At 38.5% G+C, this 22,077-nt stretch overlaps 1 protein-coding gene and 1 long non-coding RNA gene across 2 annotated transcripts in view; one reads left to right on the plus strand and one right to left on the minus strand.

Moving 5' to 3' along the window:
- Positions 1-207: 207 nt before the first annotated feature.
- LOC133520362 (uncharacterized) overlaps positions 208-22,077 on the plus strand; it is a 30,782-nt gene continuing 8,912 nt past the window's right edge. Inside the window, exon 1 of the long non-coding RNA XR_009799751.1 lies at positions 208-425. This is a non-coding gene — a long non-coding RNA (uncharacterized LOC133520362). The remainder of the gene's footprint in view (positions 426-22,077) is intronic.
- Positions 14,067-19,240, minus strand: LOC133520360 (organic cation transporter protein-like). The gene is made up of 5 exons (XM_061854737.1): positions 18,305-19,240; positions 17,863-18,056; positions 16,647-16,860; positions 16,093-16,333; positions 14,067-14,960 (listed from the first exon to the last, which is right to left on the minus strand). Exons 1-5 carry the CDS (start codon positions 18,712-18,714, stop codon positions 14,541-14,543), a joined length of 1,479 nt encoding a protein of 492 aa, XP_061710721.1. The 5' UTR covers positions 18,715-19,240; the 3' UTR covers positions 14,067-14,540.

Consider the following 22,077-nt stretch of genomic DNA (forward strand, 5'->3'; position numbering starts at 1 on the left):
GTTGCAAAAATAACTATTACGTTATGACACGTTCTTCAAGAACAATACCCAGGGTTCTCAAGGGTTAGCGATACATAGATGGCGCCTCCGATGTTGCTTATGCCCATGGCATGCCTTCCCATCAGGCGGCTTGGTTGCCGACTATCACATAAAAAAAACTGTGCGCCTTCCATTAGTGCGTAGAGCCCAATAACTCCACGATCGACAACAATCGAATCAAGAATTAGCTATAAACGTCCAAAACTTTTCCTAGCCAGTTATTTATGGCCCCTGCGGCCAATTTAATTCTATCGAGGACTATAAAACAGCGTGGCGCATATAAAGCGATTATTATGCCTGCTTGTTGACAGTTTAAGGCGTAGGTTACGAAAAAGGGGGTAATGTGATTCGGCCTCACGCGACGTTGTTACGCCGAAATCAATAAGGTAGGTAAATTTCATTTCGGATCCATTGCAAACCCTAGGGTTTGTAATTCGGATTCAAAGTGTATGAAAATATCCAGATCTAGATCGGGATCCGCGGATCTTCCAATACATTTCAGATCCGTCGTGCAAACCCTATAGGCACCGTTTACATTTACGTGGTGGCTTGTGTGGGCGATGACTCGCGAATGCGACGCGACGCGGCGCGGCGCGGCGGCCCAACGGCGTTCGGAGATCGCCCCCGTAGAACACTTCCATAGGTATCAAAGGATTGAATTCACCCGCGCCGCGTCGCTTCGCGTTCGCGAGTTATTCGCTCAGGTAAGAACTGCCTTAGAGTAATTAAGACTACGCCAGCGTTCCTGTATTATTTCTGCAGTAATGCGAATTATATATTACTATTTATTGAATATACACGGCCGAAATACATTATTCCCTTTTTCATAAGTCAGCAATATCGCGCTGCAATGCTGAAATTTGACGTTCTTACACAAATTTATTAAGCCCCACAGTGAGCTCAAGAAGGCTTGTGTTGTAGGTACTAAGATAACGATAAATATAATATATAAATACTGAAATACATAGAAAACACCCATGACTCAGGAACAAATATCCGTGCTCATCACACGAATAAAAGCCCTTGGCGGGATTCGAACCAGGAACCATCGGCTTCATAAGCAGGGTCACTACTCACCGGTCGTCAAAATTAATATTAAACTTCTTGATGGAAGTGATCTTTTTGATATTTCCTGCAGTAATGCAGTCGGCAGCATTACTTCAGCAGTATTGTAGGGCTAGAGTTGTGCCAGCGAGAACATTCTCGCTCTCGGAAATTCCTTCTCTTGGAAATTTCCGCACTTTCTCGAGAATGTTCTCTTGAATGAGAATTACCGAGAAAGTTATAAAAATTTGCAAAAACGTTCAAATTTTAGTATTCGTTTATCATTATTTAAGTAATTGACAGACATCTGCAAACATTCAAATGCAACACTATATTATAAAGGTGACTCTCTACAGTCTCGGGAAATTTCTGAGCATATTATCGGGAATGTTCTCGCGAGAACTTTCTCGAGCAATTTCTCGGCACGTTCTTTGTCCGTTTAGTGAAGGAAACGTACTAATTTATCGGGATAATGTTTCTTTTTTTGCTCAAATAAATTTAGTATGCGTGTTTTATTGATATTAGTAAAGCGACCTGGTCTCGAAACAATATTTTAAACTTAATAGAGCAAATTTCTCATTACTCCGAAGAATATTCTCGGGAAAGTTCTCCGACACATTTCTTTATAAGGCGTCCATAGTATTTTGAATACAAACTATTTATTATGTATATCAAGTTGTTTCTTTGTAAATAAACACTTTATTTTATTGTAAAAATTACTAAATTTATTGGGAAACATACAGCACATAATAAAACAATAAGGTAAAAACTAATCTAAATTAAAATATATCTAAATAGAGCCCCCGCGGCATTGTGCCAAAGATGCTGGCAGCATTCCCTCGCTGAATGGCAATACTTATGCGCTGCGAGAGAAAACTGCCAGCTCCTGGTCAACATTTGGAAAAGACTCCCAAAAAACCTCATTAAAAAAGAGGTTTAAAAGAGAAAATGAAAATTTGAACTGTTGGAGCCCCTAGTTTAGGAAACGATTATTTAAGTACGTTATCAGTTTTTGAATAAATACTAATAGTTACGTCGTAATCTTGAATGAAAAAGGAAGCATTTTACAAAATACGCTCGTCTGTAGGAATAAGGACTCTTAAATAGTATCTTGGCGCTTGGACCCCACGGCCCTAGTGTCTCGACTCCAAATGCCACAAAGTGGTATTGGGGGCCGACACTTCGATATTTGGAAACCTCTTTGGTTTCAACCGCCTCGGCAGCTTGGCTTGGCTCGGCCTTGGCCGAAGTTCTTGGTAGATGGGACGGTGCCAGTGTATCGACGCATGTGGCGTCCCAGACTAGCACTCGACCCATCTTCCATGGGACCAGGGTCATACCGTCCGATCTCTTATTGCCATCGTCCCTCGAAACGCCGTTTGGTTCAAGGATAGCCGGCGCGCTGACGGTAGCAAGAGATCGGCGGATGATATCGTTTAGGGCAGCGTGCCTGGAGAGGCGACCGGCACTTAATTGACAACAAAGGCCGTGGTGTCCAAGCACGTCGACGGTTGCGCTGCAGGGGCATCTGTGGGGAGCGCAGACCTCTACCCCTAAGGCTTGCGGCTAAACGGAGGGTATCCAGCTCTAGATATGTAAATGTGTTTTTCTGATGCTTGAGTTTTTACAAGATTTTATAAAACTTGATCTTGGAAGCTAGACCTATATAGGATATTTTATAAGAATAGGTAAATTAATTAATCAAGACAAGGAAAAGTAAACAAACTAAATATAAGTATTAACACCTATCAGAATCAGAATTGTTTATTGCACTCATGTTAGTGTACAGATCTTTAAAACTACTTAATACAGTTCCACATGAACCCTGTAAGGGTATAGCAACATTCTTAAAACTAACTTATAAAATAACATGCATCATGGGCATAAGCCAATTAGAAAGGGCTGGTGTATCATATATCTGTATGTCTTATTGGTGCCGGTAACGTTATTCGCCAATATTATCGTTAAAAAAAAAATCATTTAATGTGTAGTACGTTTTTTTTATATAAGTGTCCTTCGCGCTGTTGTTCGCGTTCAAAAGGTTAACGAGATGGTTGTTTGTAGTAAGTAGGTACATGAGTAACCATATCTTCACAAAGCAGTGGACAGACGGATATGGGAACTACAAGGGTTCTTTCTTGACTAACGGAACCCCAGGAGGCGTTATCTAATTGTAATAACAGGTGATAAGGATCTATCAGCGTCTAATGCCACTCTTCCAAAACAAATCTAGATTGAATTTAACAGAATACGCTACCAGTTACCAATTTTTTTTATATTACTTTACTGGAACGTAGTAAGTGACCAGCCTCAATTTGTCTCCACAAATATAATAAACGGCGGTCCGTTTGACGCAATTGACACGTCGAGGGGCGCGGCCTTTTTGATCGCAAGATTACAGCCAATCAGGATGTGCTACACATATTGATTGAATGCCACATGTCTCTTCAACAGAGTAATATGATGGGAGATGATAGACATGGGAAGAGTTGAGACTAAAATATTTTTATGGCAAAAAAAAATTTTTTAGTCCAAGCTTTTATCGCTGACTGTACTTTTCTTTCCACAGGCAACTAATACTCATCGTGACAATCCCAAAAACAATTAGTTAGCGTTGTTTTAGCACAGAGTTCCCATGGCCACCTTCTGTCCATCATCAGCTCCATGCATAATATTACATTGGCATCCGATTGACATATCGATGCAAAATTTCAAGTCAATCGGAAAGCGGAAAGTGGACCAAATTTTGTTTCCAAAATTTGACTCCCACAAATAGGTACATACATACTAACAGGGCAGGTTACATTTTCTGTACATTTTGCCCGTAGAATATACTACATCATAGTGAATGGGCATTTAGATAACTCTGTTACCTCTTCATGCTTAAACCGCTTAATCGATTTAGATGAATGGAAATAGTTTAAGGGTCTGAGGAAAGACATACCTATGATGAAGGCTCAGAACCGGTTTTTAAAATAAATACCGGTTTATTTCTGTTTCCCTAACTTTTATTAGAAAGCTAACGTTTTAAGAACTTTATTGTAACCTAAACAAACCGGTTTATTGGACGCGCGACGCAACGGCCTGATGACGTGCCACGTAAACATAGATGCCGACATAGGAAGAAACCGGTTTTTATTGTTTAAACCGGTTAATTTGACAAAACTGTTATCGTGAAAACCGGTATAAAAATAACGGTTTTTAGACCTAAACCGAAATTAAAATGTTTTGCGCCAAGTAACATGATGACGGTTTGGAAATTTAACCGGTTTCCGAGTCTTGCCTATGATAGTTTTTTATCAATCGTCTTCATCTGATGATGACGATCGATGATTCATCATACCATTCCAAGCATAGTCATATCGATATTTTCAACAATTTCAACTCAAGGTTTGCAATCTTTCGAAAACAGAGGGGCTACCGCGAACCACGTTCGACGTGTTGCCTCCCTGTCACACTTACGTACGAATTTACGAGTGGGACAGAGAGGCAACACGTCGAACGTGGTTCGCGGTAGGCCCTCAGGTTATGGAAGTTCTTTGCTATCGATATCATTACGTTGACACCATTCTCTTATATGTGTGTGTGTTCAGACTCATTTTCTTTTTGTGTATTATAGTTTTCTACTTTATTTCCCCTCTTCTTTGTGCGAATGATTTATGCCTAAAACTGTTTAATCGCATTTATTTTGAAATTAAATGTAAATTTAGTTAACCTATTTATTAGTATTTATACTTTTAGCTGTTTAAATATGCTTTTCATGTTATGCTTACATACTTTGGATAGCATTCACAACCAAAAAAACAATATTTCGTGCTATAATTGTTTTGTGTGCCTAATTTAAAAAAATACAACGCAGACAAAGTCGCCGGCAGAAGTTAGTTGTCAATATTCGATAACTTTTCTGGAGAAGGGTCAAAAGTCAACTGATGGTGTATGATTTATATCGTGTTATCTTTATGGGTTTAACTTTTATTTCACGATTTATGTTTGTTATCTAAATGTTTACGATAAAGACTTTCCTTAAGAGGAAAGGGGACATATAAACGTAGTTCTTATTTTTTTCTCTGGATATTAACATAATACCATATATTTTCACGTGATTTGATGTACATTAAGCATAGGTATGCCCCTTAGTTTGATTTTTTGTCGCATTTTTAATTTTTATGACAGTTAGTTGCTTATAAAAAATCTAAAAAAATTAAAGGAAGAGAGGTCTATATCAAATATTTGCACAACACTCACAAAATATTCTTCATCACACTTGTTCGAAAAAGATCTTATTTTATGAAGTATACTGAAGGACAAAGGCATGTATCGTTTCCGCGGGAGTTATGGATTGGGAAAAACAGCTATAACTCCCGAGGAAGTTATTATTTTTTTTAACTCTGTCACTAATTCATACGAACCAAATAGGTATAAATGAGTTTTACGTTTAAAATACTAACGTTTATAATTTATCTTTATTGTTTATGTTAAAATATATTTAATTAGATTTATTACTAGCCGTTTAAAATATTTTTACAGAGTTTTCAGTCGTGGCTGAATGCCGGATAGGTCTGTGCCTTTGATTGCCTGTCAAAGAATGACAACATGGCGGACGAATATTTGAAATGTCTTCAAGAATTATTTCGCTTAAAATTTTGTTTTTTCTTCGCAAGTGTGATGAAGAACATTGTGTGTAACTCCGGGGGGTGAGAATATTGCAAACTCGAGGCTTGCGGCTGTCGTGCATCTAAAGACCTCGTTTGCAAATTTTCACTTGCCCCCATCGTTGCACAATGTATTATTGTTACTACTAACACAAAATATGGGACTTGCGAACTATGTGTTACCGTTTACAAAATCGGTTGTAGGATATTGAGAAAAAAATATTTCCTTAGTGCGAGTATATGGTTATTTATTTAATGATTGAATGAGTTCAGCTAATTTTTTTTCCTGAGTAAATTAAATAGTACTTACTCATAGAAATATTTTCCATAAAGTCAATATCCAAGAAGGAAAATGGGGACAACATTTGTGTGGAAAAGCCGTCGTCGACTATCCTCTTAAGAGGATACGGGAGCTGAAATTTAAATATTTTAGGTGAATATATCCGTCTCGCTAACGTAAAGGCTTCTAAAACTAGTGCGATAAGTACAAATATAGGTTAGGCGAAAAATCCTGCGTAAAAATGTCAAAAAACGAAACTTAACCAAATGTAACGAAATTTTGAGGTCTAAATGGCAATGAAATTATCTATGTCGGGCTGTTTTGCTTTTTAGGCTAATTGATATCAGTTTTGAATACCATGCTTTTCTTTGCGGCCTAGTTTAATAGACCGTTTTTGCGAAAATTTGAAGTGCATTAGCGTCTTAAGAAACAAAAATATCAAAAAAGCAAAACAGTCCGACACAGATATTAATAACAATAATCTGTGTTGAAAAATTCATTGCTCTAGCTTCAAAAACCACGAAGGAAACAGTCAAGTACGTATGTGTTTCCGCTGCTAACATACGGTGTTATTTTCTGGGGTAACTCGGTAGACATTCACAGTACATTTATCCTCCAAAAACGATGTTTGCGTACAATATACCGCATGCATACTGAACAATCCTTACGTAATGTGTTTAGAGAAAAGCGATTTCTTACTCTTACTGGAATATACATTCTAGAACTTTGCCTCTTTATAAAAAATAATTACGCCTATTTTAGAAAAAAATCCTCGCAGAGATATAATCTCAGAGAGCAGTACAAATTTAATCTTGTATGTCCAAAATCAAATAACCAATGTTTTACAGAAGTACATTCTATACTGCAATACGTATTTTTAACGCCCTGCCAGTTGAAATAAAAATGTTAGAGGGGAATCGTTTTAAATTTAAGTAAAAAAACTGGTTGACTGAAAATGTATTTTACAACCTTAATGAGTTTTTTCTGGAATTGCCAGTTTGATAATAATAAGTTAGTCAGTAAGCTAGTATAGTTAGTAGTTTTAAGATCACATATATTGTATGCTCGAAACGGGCAACTGTTGGTTCGATATCTCCTATATATGACATCTTATGTAACAGTTAACAATGAATAAATACTTTACTTTACGTTTGTATGGAGAAATGACCACTCCTGTTGCCTCTTAATATTTACTGTTTCCGTGATACTTATCTAGATCGGCGGCGGTTATGTCTTATCTATCAATATTTCTCGCCATAAATTCTCTGTCCCTTGACCTTCGTCTATCTAAATAGCCTGATAATGGCGTGATGTAATCTCATTTCAGTTCAAGTGTAATTTTTGACAAATGTTAGGCGTTGAGCATATCGTTATCTAAATAACTATGACGAACTGAAGATGGTATACACGGTGTTGAAGAAACCGAAATATTTTAACAGTATATATAATAACAATACCAATTAAAAAAAAATCTTATTGTAACTGTAGAAAATGCCTATTTGATGGCAATGATGCCCTTATTGGATGTAGTCGAAATATCCTTATTGATAGATGTTAAAAAGTAACAAAGAACTTTTGCAAAAATTAGGTCTTACAAAAAAAAAAGTAAATACATTCAGAAACGACACGACTGCTTTCTACCGCTGAGCATCGCTGGTGCGCTCTCCGGTGACTGACGTAGCCAATCTTAGCAGCGAACAAGTCAGCACCCATCCGATGTAATTAAGTATATGTCATGGCCATAGGTGGTCTGGCCTTCTCGTCGAGCTCTGGTCTTTAACCGCGAAAACCGAAGATCGTCAATTGCGGGCATTTTTCTCTGTCACTCTAATTACGTCTTAGTGTGAGTAAAAGAGAAAGATCCCCGCAATTTGCGAATTTCGGTTTTCGCGGTTGGCCCCCTGTGCGTCGCCTGGTTTCGAATTCGCCTGCGTCTGCACAATATGCCTCCACTGTGGACGGTCACCAGCAAGTCTCCCATGTTGTTTGCTGGCCATGAGCTCTCTTCAAATGCTGCTTCAACAGTCAACACATCTTTGAACCGTAGACTGGCCGCCTTGCTTTCGCTTACCATTTTGCAGTTCGCGGTAGAAGATGCGTTTCGCGACTCGGTCCTGGGACATCCGGGAGACGTGACCGCACCATCGTAGCTGTCGTCTCATTAGGTAGGCCTCTATTGCGGCGAAATCGGCACGTCAAAGGTTCTCCATGTTCCTAATTACTAATTACTGCTTCAGAAACGCTCTTGAAGAATTACGTGTGAAGTCAATTAGCGCGAGGCGGCCAAACCTCACTTTATATAATGACTGTGATATCATTATTTATATAGGTACTTTATTTAGAAAAACATGAAAAGGCTAACCTAACCTAACCTTTTTTTTTTTTTTTTCTCTAGGGGGGAAAATGCATTCCGCATACCACCCGGGTGCGGGGGGTGACCCGAGTGGTTATGTGGGACTCCCGTCTAGGCTAATGAGGCCGACGGTATACCCACTAAAAACCCCCCATATGCCATCTTGCCGCCTTATTGGTGGGGTTACAGGAACGCTCGCGCACTCATCCGCGACCCCACCGGCGGCAGCCGCCCGCGAGCGGCTCCTTCGCAAATGCCCGAAGGCCCTTCACGCTAGGCGCGCCAGATGGTTCGACGCGCCTTCCTCCTCGGCCTCCATCCTGCAGTGTAGCGGACCCCCCCGAGCCCGCCACAAGGAGGCCACGGGCGCCAGAAAACTCCCAGCGCCCGGCGGCAGATGAGGTCCATGGTTCTGCCGCAAACCACAACTCGGCTGCAGAGGACAGGGAGAACGGCACACCGTAACACCGACACTCCTCTTCCTCTGCAGCCCCACCAACGCCGCTACCGCGGAACGGCCCCGCCAAGGTCGCAGGGGATAGGGAGAGTGGCGCATCGTGATACCATCACGCCTCTTCCCCTGCGATCCCACCTCGGCCGTCGAGGATAGGGAGAACGGCTCACCGCAATACCGACACTCCTCTTCCTCGACGGTCCACCTCCAACGCGTCACAAGCGGGCTCACCAAGCCCACTTGGAGCGTCCTCCTCGGGCCAGCCCGCACCTCAAACAGGCCGGCCCTGGCTGCCTCTTCGCTTCACCGTGGGTGACCAAGCCACGGCTACTAAGCCCCTCCACCACGACAAGGTGGGCAACCCGCGGGGGGAACCTAACCTAACCTAACCTAACCTAACCTAACCGCGTCTTAAATTGTCGGACATAAACAACTACAACCTGCGATATAAACACCAGCTGTTCCTACCAAAATCACGGCACAAGGGAACACAAAAGCCGTCTTTTCCTAGAATTAAATGTTTAAAAACAAGTTTAAAAAAAATTAAAAAAAAAAAAAAACAAAAAACCCGACTGCACACTAAGAAGAATATTGTTGTTTATGGTAAGTATCGAAGGCGGGGACCAACAGAGGATTACTTACAGTCATTTTGGTTGTTGGTCCCCGCCTGCGATACTTACCATCAACAACAATATTCTTGTGGGGCTTGTTTTCCTCTTTTTCAGTGTGCAGTCGGGGTTTTTTTTTGTAATATTTTTTTTTTTTACCTAATAATTTTTTATTTACCCCCAAAAAACATCATATGACACATCAAGACGAATCTAACGATACCTCATACATCAAAATCCATCAAGCCGTTTAGGCGACAGGAGGCCACAAAGAAACAGACATACATACAGTATACATACACTTGAAAACATTACCCTCCTCCCTTTGGCAGTCGGGTAAAAACCAGTCGCTTTTCAGTGAAGGAAAACATCGTGAGAAAACCGGACTAATCCCAATAAGTCCTAATTTCCCCTCTGGGTTGAAAGGTCAGATGGCAGTCGCTTTCGTAAAAACTAGTGCCTACGCCAATTCTCGGGATTAGTTGCCAAGCGGACCCCAGGCTTCCATGAGCCGTGGCAAAAAGCCGGGACAAACGCTAGGAAGAAGAAGAACAAGTTTAAAAAATACATCTACAAAAGTATTTTTGGATTTAAGTATTTATTTCGATTAGATTTATTACATCTCTTCTAAAGGTTGGTCCAAAAATACGTTAAAAATAAATATAGGAATATTTTTCTTAACATATTTAACAAAATGTCAGTAAACAATAAACTACAATCATTTAACTAAAACAAAACGTAAGTATATTTTTCCATAGCTTTCATACACAAACGCCGTCAATAATTTTATCAGCAATATTCCGCAATAAAAAAGTCAGCTCACATATTTTTGGCCCAGTGAGATCAATAACTCATTTCTGTAGACAAAACTCGGCTATCTGTAGTAGCAATTGTACTGAGTCAGGTCATACAGATAACGCAGAGATTAGTGCCCTTGACTTGCATCATAACTTGAGTATTTATTTCAATAATAATACATAGCATAATAAATAAGTCCAAATCAAAGATAACCACGTGTTTATAACACCAGTATGGTGTCTGCACAAAAGAATTAAGTGCCAATGTTTTTCTTATAGTAAATATGAACTTATTACCTACTAGTTAAGATGGCCGCAAAATTTCAACCCATTCACACTTATAAAAGTATGAAATTTTGAAAGCAGGTAAGCTTAAAAACCAGGCCTTCGTTACAATTACAATATGTAAATACTTTACATTCATCAGTTGGGTCGGCAAGAGTAATGCGCGTCACCATTTTATATGTTATTCTCATTTCTGATGCAAACTTAAATTTTCGTCGTTAAATTCGCGTTATTTTTTCGTGAACGGATCTAGTCGTTATTGGCCAATAAAAAAATACTAGAAGTTTTGTTTAGTGGTCCCTTTTTGTTTTCGTATATTGATTCTATTTGAGTAGGTAAATTGTTAATACACATTTTAAAGTAGGCAAGTAAGGTACTTATGCTTAACTCATTCAAAAAATCAAAACGAAAATCAAATTCGCATGTTTCATGTATACATCGCAAAGTTAAGGGAATTTAAAGCTAATTTTTGACCTGCAGCCTTACAGGCGGGATACATTTTTTTCAGTCTTGAGACTCAAATAAGAAAAACGGGATTATGTACAAGAGTCGTTAATTTTTATTATATCGTCCAAAATGGGTGAATGTCCTAAAATGTGTTTAACCCCAAATTAAGTTATTTATATTGATACAATCTCTTGATGCGCTCCGTGCTAGACATCAATGACCTAATAATGAGAGCGTGCTTATACCGGGTGTTTTCTGTAACAGAAGCAATAAATTAAACTGTAGGCTGTACTCCTCAAACTCACCAACATTTGTTCAGTAACTTTTAAAAATAACTTATGTTTTATGTTTTATTACACATTGAAGTTACTTCCTCCGGCTGTGGAATGAGCTCCCTGCCGAGGTTTTCCCGAGGGTATACAGTATGGGGTTCTTCAAAAAAGGAGTGTACAGGTTTTTAAAGGGTCGGCAACGCGCATGTAACACCTCTGGAGTTGCAGGCGTCCATAGGCTACGGTGACTGCTTACCATCAGGCGGGCCGAATGGTTGTTTGCCACCGACGTGGTATTAAAAAAAAACAAATTCTAAGACGCAATGTATTGCGAATTTTGTTACAAGCGTGACAAGCAACGTCAAACTAGGGAATGCAAACCGGTTTTAACCGAAACCGAAAAAACCGGTTAAAACCGGTTTTTTGACGGAAACCCAAAACCGGGTTTTTAGAATTTGAAAAAACCGGTTTCGGTTTTATTCGGTTTTTTTTATTTACCTAAGTTGCATGTTTTATTCATTATAAGGGTATAAATCGGTCCTAAACCGGTTGAATCGACATCAAATCAAATAATGTGGTGTTGTGTTAGTTTGATCATTTGTAACGCTAAATGAATTTTTACGGTACAAAATACACAAATACGAAAGATTTAAATAATATAAAGTACTGGCAGTGGCAGGACATCCGTGCTGGTGTACGAATTGTATAGTAGTACTTTTTAATAAAAATGGGTATAAAAGGTCTTACTTATAATTTATAATTTTATTATGCGATGCACTGTAGAAAAATTTCACGTAATCAATTATATCAATGGCAGCTTTAGAGTCTTTTGTTGGTTCGGTGATAACGACTTACCGAGAACCTTTTTTTGAGATTAATAGTACAAATACTAATTAAAGTTGATTATGGAGTAAAAACAAAGCTTGTTTCATTTATTTCCTACTTTACAAATCCATAATAACTTAGCAAATATTTTATAAAGGAAGGTAGTAACAGTAAACGAATTAACTACTTGAATATATACTAGAAGACAGCGAAAAACTTAGAGCAAGATTTCGGATTGGGCCATTTGATTTAAGACAAATAACATTAAATTATAAATTGATATAGATTATTATTAAATATAGATTTAGATTTAGATTTATTTATTTCACAACATATGATTACAGTACAAATTACATCAATGTCAATTTATAAGAATCTATATTGTGATCGTCAGAAATAAACTTAAATAATAACAAGATAATCCAAATAAATTAATTTCAATAATAATATATATATATATATGGCAATTTTCACCTCAAAAGGATAGTCAAATAATATCAAGAATAAGCAAACACAATGTCAAATCATTATTCAATTATAAATTATTCAGTTATGTCAAAAAATTCACTTATTGAATATAATGGGTTGTCCAGTAAAAAGTTTCTCAATAGACGCTTGAATGTTGTATCGGATGTGTCCGTCCTTATTTTTGCAGGTAATCGCTCATAATAAGTCGGACCGATGACACGCGGGTTCTTAGCTGCAAGTGCCATGCGACGTGGAACTGTTCGTAATCGACCTGTAGTTCTAATGTTTATACCAGCTACCTCAACGCGTTTAAACAAAGATAGGTTATTTCTAACATACATAAGGATTTCGAACAAATATAACGAGTAGTGCGTCATTATTTTGTGCGTTACAAAAAGGCCCCTGCATGAATGTCTAGGCTTCGCACCTGCTAGTGTTCTTATTGCCTGTTTTTGCATGATAAACACTCGGTTAGCATGCGTAGAGTTTCCCCAAATGAGTACACCATACGTCATTAGTGAGTGGAAGTGAGCGTAGTAAATCGATTTTAATGTAACATACGAAACAAGGGGTTTCAACTTCCGTAACGCAAAGACTGCACTACTCAATCTATTGCATAGCTGGTCAACATGGCACTTCCAGTTCAGATTCGAATCCAACATAAAGCCAAGGAACTTCGTTTCACTGCACATTGGCATAGGGCAGTCCACTACACATGGGGGCGCAGTAGTCGTCCGTTCTGAGAATAACATGACGTTAGACTTGCTGACGTTAAGAAGTAAAGTAACCCATTTGCAGTAAACCACCGTTTTAACTGCCTACATGCCTCATTGATATTCTCGCCAAGCTGTTTGTATGTTTGCGCGCTGATTATGACCGTAGTGTCATCTGCAAATAGTACTGACAGCCCGGTTGTGATGGCAGATGGGAGATCATTGACGTAGGCTAGAAACAGAGTGTTTCCAAGGGCTGATCCTTGGGGAATGCCTAACTTGATATGGCCAATGTCAGACTGGAATCGTTTGCCATTTGAGGACAGTTTAACCTGTTGTCTTCGGCCCGACAAAAATGAAGCAATTAAGCGATGCGCCTCACCCGTTACGCCATAACATTTTAACATATCCAGGAGCATTGTGTGACTTATTACGTCAAATGCTTTAGATAAGTTATTGTCATATATTTAAGAAAAAAATGACCTATCCCATCGGTGTCTAACCAACAAACCAAAAAAATAATTAAATTAAATTGGTGTGTTCCTACTCCTAGTTACAAATAACATTAAGTCATTTGACAATTCCCATACAATACAATAAAATAGTCAGATATTCTATCTTTAATTTCGTGATAAAATCGTGTATATACTATACTTGCATTCGTTTTTACACGTGAAGCAATCTTTTCTTTATTCCATGGCGATGAATTTAAGAATTATTGGTCCTTAGAACCGAAACCGGTTTTAACCGGTTTCGGTTTTTTTGTTGGTAAAACCGAAGAAAAAACCGGTTTTGAAAAACCTCCGGTTTTTGCATTCCCTACGTCAAACACACCGGCAGCGTACATTAAACATAATATTAAATTTTTATGAAAAAGATAAAATCTAAAGATTTCATAATTTTTGAAAGTTGTTAATCAAAAGTTATATCGTTTTAGGAGTACAATATATGGTTTAATTATTTGCTCGTGTTACAAGAAACACCCGGTATATTTGCTCATTTAAAGTATAACTTATAAAAACAAGTGACATTTCAGTCACAACAAGTAAAAAATACAACTCAGGAAAACACAAATTATTTTATCAAAATTTGATTTTTTGTCTTACTCGCCCTTAGAGTTTAGTCAGAGGTACCCATCCTTTTGAATATAGATATCTCAATAAATTGATGCCGGTTATGGCGTTTACTGCAAGAGGCTGGTTTGTATTCGGCCGCCACCTGTGGACTTTGTCACCAATTTATGACGTATTTCGGTTTAAAAGTACTACATATTGAGCTAATACAATTTGGTCTTAATTAATTGTCAATCCGCATGACCTAATTCATCTTCCAACGCTCGTCCTTTAGTTTCCGGTAATGCGCAACAAACGCCTGCCCCCAAAAAGGCTAATACAGAAAATATTAACGACGGTATCCAATGAGGGCTAAGATTTGCTATAAAAGGAGCTACCATTGCTCCAATCTTAGCCCCTGAAGAGCTCACACCATAGCCCATATTCCTTAAAGGAGTAGGAAATAATTCAGACACGTATATATAAAGGACGTTGAAAGTTATGGTCACAGCCCAGAGGCCGACGATTCCTAACGTCAGAGCGGCCCAGTGGTCAGGAGATGTGAAGATGAGAAGTAACATGGTGAGGCCTGTGATGGATAGATTGCTTATAATAGTTGCTTTTCTGCCGTAAACTTTGTTCAGCCAGGTTGCTATGAAAGCAGCAGGTATCTGAAATAAATATAATGGACAAAGCATTTAGCAATGTTGTGGGCACTTAACGACGATCTTATTAGAATACTTAGATGCTTAGAAAACATTCATAAGTCAGGAACAAACGACATCTTTACAGAAATCCGAATTTGTGATAGTCACCACCACCAAGTACCAACTATGCTAAGCATCCTCTCGATCATCAATGATAATAATGCTAAGCAAATGCATTTAAATTCTTTTTTTTTTCCTTCTTAGACCTCCATCATAGAACTGCGTACATAGTTTTATAAGTATAATAATAAATCTATAATCCAATTACGAGAATATGCCACCAATATAAATACTCTGTTATAGTGTAATGTTTAGATAGTTATTTTTTTTGTTGATATAGTGTTAAATTAATCTGTAACATTTGCGCCTACTAGTATGCTGTGTACTCATGTTTTGGATCTCGTGCCAGATTCCAAGTCATGATATGCAATTGTATGTTACATGATATTGTACGATTTCTGTTAAGTGTACCCAATAAAGTCAGTAAAATAAAAAAAATGAATAAATATTGGACATACTATACTTACACAAATTGACTAAGCCCCACAGTAAGCTCAATAGGGCTTGTGTTGCGGGTACTCAGATAACGATAAATATAATATATAAATACTTAAATACATAGAAAATACCCATGACTCAGGAGCAAATATTCGTGCTCATCATACGAATAAATGCTCTTACCGGGATTCGAACCTAGTATCATCAGCTTCATAGGCAGGGTCACTACCCACTAGGCCAGATCGGTCGTCAAAAACTTTTATATTTGAACATTAAATCCCATTTTGTACAATATTGTATCATGCAATAAAGTTTAATAATAGCTATTTGTTTCACAAGAGGGAAACTAAAAAAAATTCACCACACTAACGCGAGGGAAATTACTAACTAGGTATGAAATAACTAACAAATCAAACCAAATCAAAAATGAACGTAATAAAAAATGTATCATTCAAGATACATAAGGAAACAACTCAACATTTGCATCTGATTACTTTGCCCCACATGTGGATAAAATGCAATTTTCTCATTAGTTTTTGGACAATCAAGAGAGCCTATACCAGTTGGTGTGGTGAAAATTAATATTTCACACTCTGACCTGCATCAACCCCATAATGACGACTGAGACGAACACATTCGTCCCCAAGAACGTGCAGTATTGCGTGATGCCGAAGTACTCCATTCCAGATATCATCCACACCAGCGTAGAACACAATGTTCTAGTGAACAGCTTCTTCGTTTTGAACAGGTCGCAGTATGTTGTGGTTTTAATTTCTTTGGATTCTCTTGAATAAATGCTGTTTATGTTGTCTTCTGTGGTCGTAAGATCCAGGTTATTACTAGAACAAAACAATTTAATAAAGAAAATGACTAATTTTTTACCTACAATTTTACCTCTCAAAAATATTTTTGAATATAAAAATCCAGAAACCCGTTATCAACACTGGTCATATTCGTTATCTCAATTTAGTTATAAATTCCATTGTAAATTTGTAATTAGTAGCTAAGGTATTATCGCTTTCATTTTGATATATTATTAATTAGCCTGATTTATTACTCTTATTAGATTGGAGCCCTATCCTATCTCAATCTTTAGATCAATGTTTGTACAACATTTAAGGAAATTTCCATCACTTTCCTCACAAACCTCACCATTTAGCCGCCTTCGTCATCAATGCCTTCGCCTCATCCAATCGTCCTCTAGCTATCAGCCACCGCGGAGATTCAGGCAGCAAGACCAGAAACGCCACGATGAGGGCAGACGCACCGCTCATGGTGAGGAGGTATATTCTCCAGGTCGGCGAGAACTGGACGAAGGAGACCAGAGAGGCTTCTGCGAGACCATCTGGTAAGTTGATTCCGCAACCTAAAGATAAAAAGAATAGAATATAAAGATGCAATACTATGATTAAGTATAGATTCTCCTATAGGTAACAGTATTTTTTTTTGTCAAAATGATCACAAAAGTTCAAAGAACCGGAGTACCCCTTCATGCAGGATTTTTTATACTACGTGGCAACACCACCAACACGCATACGGCCCGCCTGATGGTAAGCACTCCTCCAGAGGAGTTACATGCGCGTAGCCGACCCTAACACTCCGCACCCTCGTTGAGCTCTGGCAACCTTACTCACCGGCAAAAAGACAACACTAAGGGTTAAATCAGAAAATAAGGTTTAGTAGTCCTAAACTTTGGGTATGTTCACAAGATATATGAACCTAATTGCTTTGTAGGTATGACCCAGATAAGCCAATCATGATAACTTGAATCCGTTTCAATTTATACCACGTTGTAAAAATTTATCAAACGTCCAGCAAAGCGTAGGCCAACTTCATCTGCTAACAGCTCCACGCTTATTCTAAGTCACTGAGTGATAAAACCAAGCGAGATTTGGATAAGCTAATTTTATTGTCCTATAGAATAATGACGTCAATTATATCGGAATACTCGGGAATAGAAATAGATAGTTTTTTATCGAAACATTCTTGTATAGCAAAACAAGACCTGCCTGGCCTAGTGGGTAGTGACCCTGCCTGTGAAGCCGATGGTCCCGGGTTCAACTCCTGGTAAGGGCATTATTTGAGTCATGAGCACGGATATTTATTCCTGAATCATGGGTGTTTTCTTTGAATTTAAGAATTTAAAGAGAAGAATGAAAACAGCTTACTGTGGGAGGTAGTCAATTGTGCAATGATGTCCTATAATAAAAACATGAGCAATGAAAATAAAATATTCACAAAAATTTTAAATCTATGCCTTGCCAAAAAAACATGTTTAAATATTTGTAAGAACCTTGATTGCTTTCATGGCACTTGAGAATTTAAAACAAGATATACCCGTTTTTATTTGCTTTGTCAAAACACAAACCTGCGGCCTCCCTATGTTGTGGGCCCACCACCTCAAGTACCATGACGATGCTTACGATGAGCACTCCGCCCGTAGAAACACCGGTAAAGAACCGAAGAGTACAGAATGTCCAGTAATCGGGGGCGAAGCTGGAAGCCACCATCAGAACCACCACGAGAAACGCAGAGGAAAAGATCGCTTTGCGACGTCCAAATCTGAAATGTGGTAAAAAAGTTAATCATGTAAAGATAAAAATGATGTAAGTAAGTAGATAGCCAACGATTAACATAAAATAAAGTTTTAACGTACTAAAATAAACTTAAAAACGAAGGTAAAAAGATATATATGAGAAACGAACAAAAAATGTTACACAAGAAACAATCGCAATGCGAAACTGTTGCACAGGTCAATTTTTTCATGCTCTATCTATTGCACATATTTTATCAACATTTGAATAATTTACCTGTCAGAAAGCCATCCAAATAAATAAACTCCAAACAGCAAACCGAACATCAATATCGATTGCGTAAAACTAGCCATCCAGGCCTTTTCACAGATCAGTTCAAAATCCGCCACAAAACTTTTGACAAAAATACCTTCATCAAATGCGTACTCGACGCAGTTATCGTAACATGTTGATGTTGATACGTTAAGACGTGTCCCGTTGAATTTCACACAAATGAACTTGTTGTCATAGGTCAGGAACATGATGTTCAACATGTTCCACATAGCCAGAAATCTTGTCATTGTGGCGAGAATGCATACTTTGGCTTGCCACGCGCCAAAAGCACCTATTGTTTTCACTAGGTAGTCTTCATCGTCTTCAGTGGCTATAGTTTCACGTTCTTCATTACATAGCTTGTCAACCTCCATGGTTTACGCTTATCCTGATACGGAATAAGCTTTATTCACTGTCTCACCTATATGTATACACGGTGTTTTTATTAAGTTCCGTTAACTTCGGCGTATATTCAGCTAAAGCCTGACCAGTAATATATGATCACGCGCCATATTGCGTAATTTCACTGGAACTAAATTTTTCATACTAAACTGAACTGTCACCCTATACAAGAGAATAACAGCGCCCCCTTGACAATGATCATATATTTCTGGTTGGGCTTTAAATACGCTTAACGAAACTAAATGACATTGGTACTCGTAATTTTCGTCGCCTTGTTTTTTTTTACTTTCAAACAAAAAAATATATGATGCATATAGCGTTGTTGTAACAAAGGCATTACATTTTATTTATTTATTGAAACCTTTGGGAAACAAACAAGCAAATACGACTAAATAATTGAAAACTATGACGTCATTTCAAACATTCCAAGTACTTTCGTGTAGCAACAAACGTATGAACTCGAAATAAAATAAAATTATTAATTATCTTCAAGATGGAGTTAATTAGAATACTGTGGAGTCTTTGAGAAATCAACTTAATTTCAGCTCTGGAATGCACCCTTGAAATTACGTACGTACTTGCAGATATTTATTATAATTATAAACAATATCGATCAGGAAAGCGCGATTCACAGCATTGAAACACAAATTAACACTTTTGTTTTACCGCCGATGCGTAATTTGCATAGTCATTTGTTTCAATTTATCTTTCACTTGATAATGAACTTAGCATTTCAAATCGACTGAAATATTTTATAGTCGTGTCAATGTCTAGTATAAAATAACTAGATGCGGCTGGACCCGCATAAGTAAAAACTCAACTGTGTCATAAAATTAATGAATGTTTATACTTAATCGATATCTTCACACAAACAATACGGGTTGATGGACCGAAGTGTACTTATCTATAAAAAAAATTGGCCAAGTGCGTCGGACTTCAGACCACGCATAAGAGGAATTCTTATTTGCGATTTTTCCATACAAACGCTCTCGACTGTTTCCTCCCTGGATTTTTAACCTAAAGCAATTATTTTTAAATAAGATCAATATCATCAATATCTGTGCCGCTATGTTTTGTTTTTTTTGGATTATTTTATTTTGAAGAAACTTACAGCGCCTCGAAAATCGCAAAACGGCTCAATTGAATGGGCTGCAAAAAAAGGTGCAGTATACAAATACAACAACAAATATCCAAAAAATCAAAAAATGGCGGCATAGATTATTTCTTCCTCTTGCAGTTTCCAAAATTTAGTTTTGGAAGAGGAATCAGTCGAGAGCGAAACCTCGATTTTTGAGTTTTTTGCGTGGGAATTTTAGTCCGAGCTGCAGCTGTCCTTATCACACGCACGCACTCCCGCCGCGAAACAGAAAAATTCAAGATTTGAAAAGTCGCTTATCTAGGAATTGCTCATAAGGACCCTTCCTTAGCGTGGTCCGTAGCTGCAGATCAGTATACATTAACTAGAACGCTAGTAGTCCTGGGTTCGAATTCTGGTAGGAGAATTTGTGTGTGATGTGATGAGTACGAACATTTCTTTTCGAACAACGAGTAAGTGATCTGATGTAGTAGTAGTAGTAAAACACTTTATTGCACAAAACAAGTACATACCAAATAGCGAATACAATAAATGTGTACAAAGGCGAACTTATCTCTTTAAGGGATCACTTCCAGCTAACCTTTAAGCAACTCATGTTTTTTATGTATGTATATATTTAAGTAAGTACCATATAAATAATTACGATTATCGTCGCCTAGGACCTATACTATAAACTTTGCTTAGGTAGGACTAGTTCAATCTATGTAGGTTACCCAAAAGATAAGATACACTTCTGGCTCTGTGATCTGTAGAACTTGCGATAAGCCGTAACATGGCAAACCTGCATGGTGCAGTCACCGCGCGCACTGGCCGGTAATGAAAAAATATGCCCTTTTCGCTCGTCTTTTGTTTTTCTTCGGGTGAAATTTTCTCGACAATTTGAAAACGAATCGCACGACCCAAATTACATTTATTTAATGTTATCTTATACCTTTAAAGGCCGAGCCACACCGCTTGCGTGCGCAGCACGTGTGCGTCGACGTAAGCGTAGACGTGCACAGCACCCCTGTCACACCGGGTAACGCGCACGTCACGCAGCGCACGCCACGCAGGGTGCTGTACACGTCACGCAAGCGCACGCTGCAGCTCTGCGTGCAGATCCGCCGCCATTTGCGTACTATGATGCCCTAGCCTCTAGACAACTAACAATGTTCGATAGTAGTTAGTCGGATGAAGAGGAAGCACTCCTCTTACTTTTTATCACAAAATACTACTGCGAAATCTAAAAGGGTGCGAGTTCACGAAATCAATGGAAAAAGATATTTTGATCGGCGACGAAGGTTTTGCACTGCAAACATTCTTAATGCGACCATTCTTTCTTAATCCATTATAAAATCCACCACAGGCACCGGCCGACTTGTAAATAAATACAAGGGACCGATGCAGCACTGAGCTGTGCGTGTCCGAACCTGCTCGGTTCGCCCTCTCATAGGGAACGCCGGTAAATACAACGTCATCACTGCACGCAACGAAGCGACGTTGCCGCTCCGCTGCGTGCATGCGTGCACGCAGCACGCAGCCGGTTTGTCTCGTCGGAGCTGCAATGCGTGCAGCTCACGCGCACGCGTACGTCACGCGCACGTCACGCAAGCGGTGTGTCATATCTTATGAGAATTCTTAGTTTACAACGCAACGGGACGCGCACGCGCACGTGCACGTCTACGCACACGCAACCGGTGTGGCCTGGCCTTAAATCTTATACCTTTAAACGAGCAATTCTTGTATATATATTTCTGTGATCTCGGAAACGGCTCTAACGATTTCGCTGAAATTTGGTATATGGGGGTTTTTGGGGTTATACAATCGATCTAGATTAGTCTTATGTTTGGGAAAACCCGTGTTTTCGAGTTTTCATGCGTTTTTCTTTCGAAGCAGAATATGGTCGCTAATTTCGTGTTGCCAGCCACTGTCCGTCTGGTCCAGCGGATTAAGACGTGGACGGCTAGAAACGAGTGTTACGGGTTCGAATCTCGCCCGGTGACTAACTTTTGTTTTTTTTAATATGTTCAAGTTTATATATAATTTTTTAGTTTTTATTGTTTTAGACAAGTTTACTTTAGTAAAAAAATTTAGTTAAGATTATCACCTATACACCACCATATTACAATAAATAGTTATAACCGAGCAAAGCTCGGTCGCCCAGGTACTTAAAGCTTAAACGCTGTATTATTATTTAAAAAATATTTCTTACTTAATGGGCTACCCCTAACGCAGGTAAAGATTGTATATATGTATAAGT

The sequence above is a fragment of the Cydia pomonella genome, chromosome 8 (genome assembly GCF_033807575.1).
Source record: "Cydia pomonella isolate Wapato2018A chromosome 8, ilCydPomo1, whole genome shotgun sequence".
Classification (NCBI taxonomy): domain Eukaryota; kingdom Metazoa; phylum Arthropoda; class Insecta; order Lepidoptera; family Tortricidae; genus Cydia; species Cydia pomonella.

Bases quoted from the DNA above. Each gene is read 5' to 3' on its own strand.
- LOC133520360 (XM_061854737.1), bottom strand. From the start codon at position 18,714: ATGGAGGTTGACAAGCTATGTAATGAAGAACGTGAAACTATAGCCACT. The intron at 16,861-17,862 runs GTTTGTGTTTTG...TTTTATCTTTAG, and splicing joins ACAACATAGGGAGGCCGCAG to GTTGCGGAATCAACTTACCA. The intron at 16,334-16,646 runs GTGAGGTTTGTG...GTTTTGTTCTAG, and splicing joins ATGACGAAGGCGGCTAAATG to TAATAACCTGGATCTTACGA.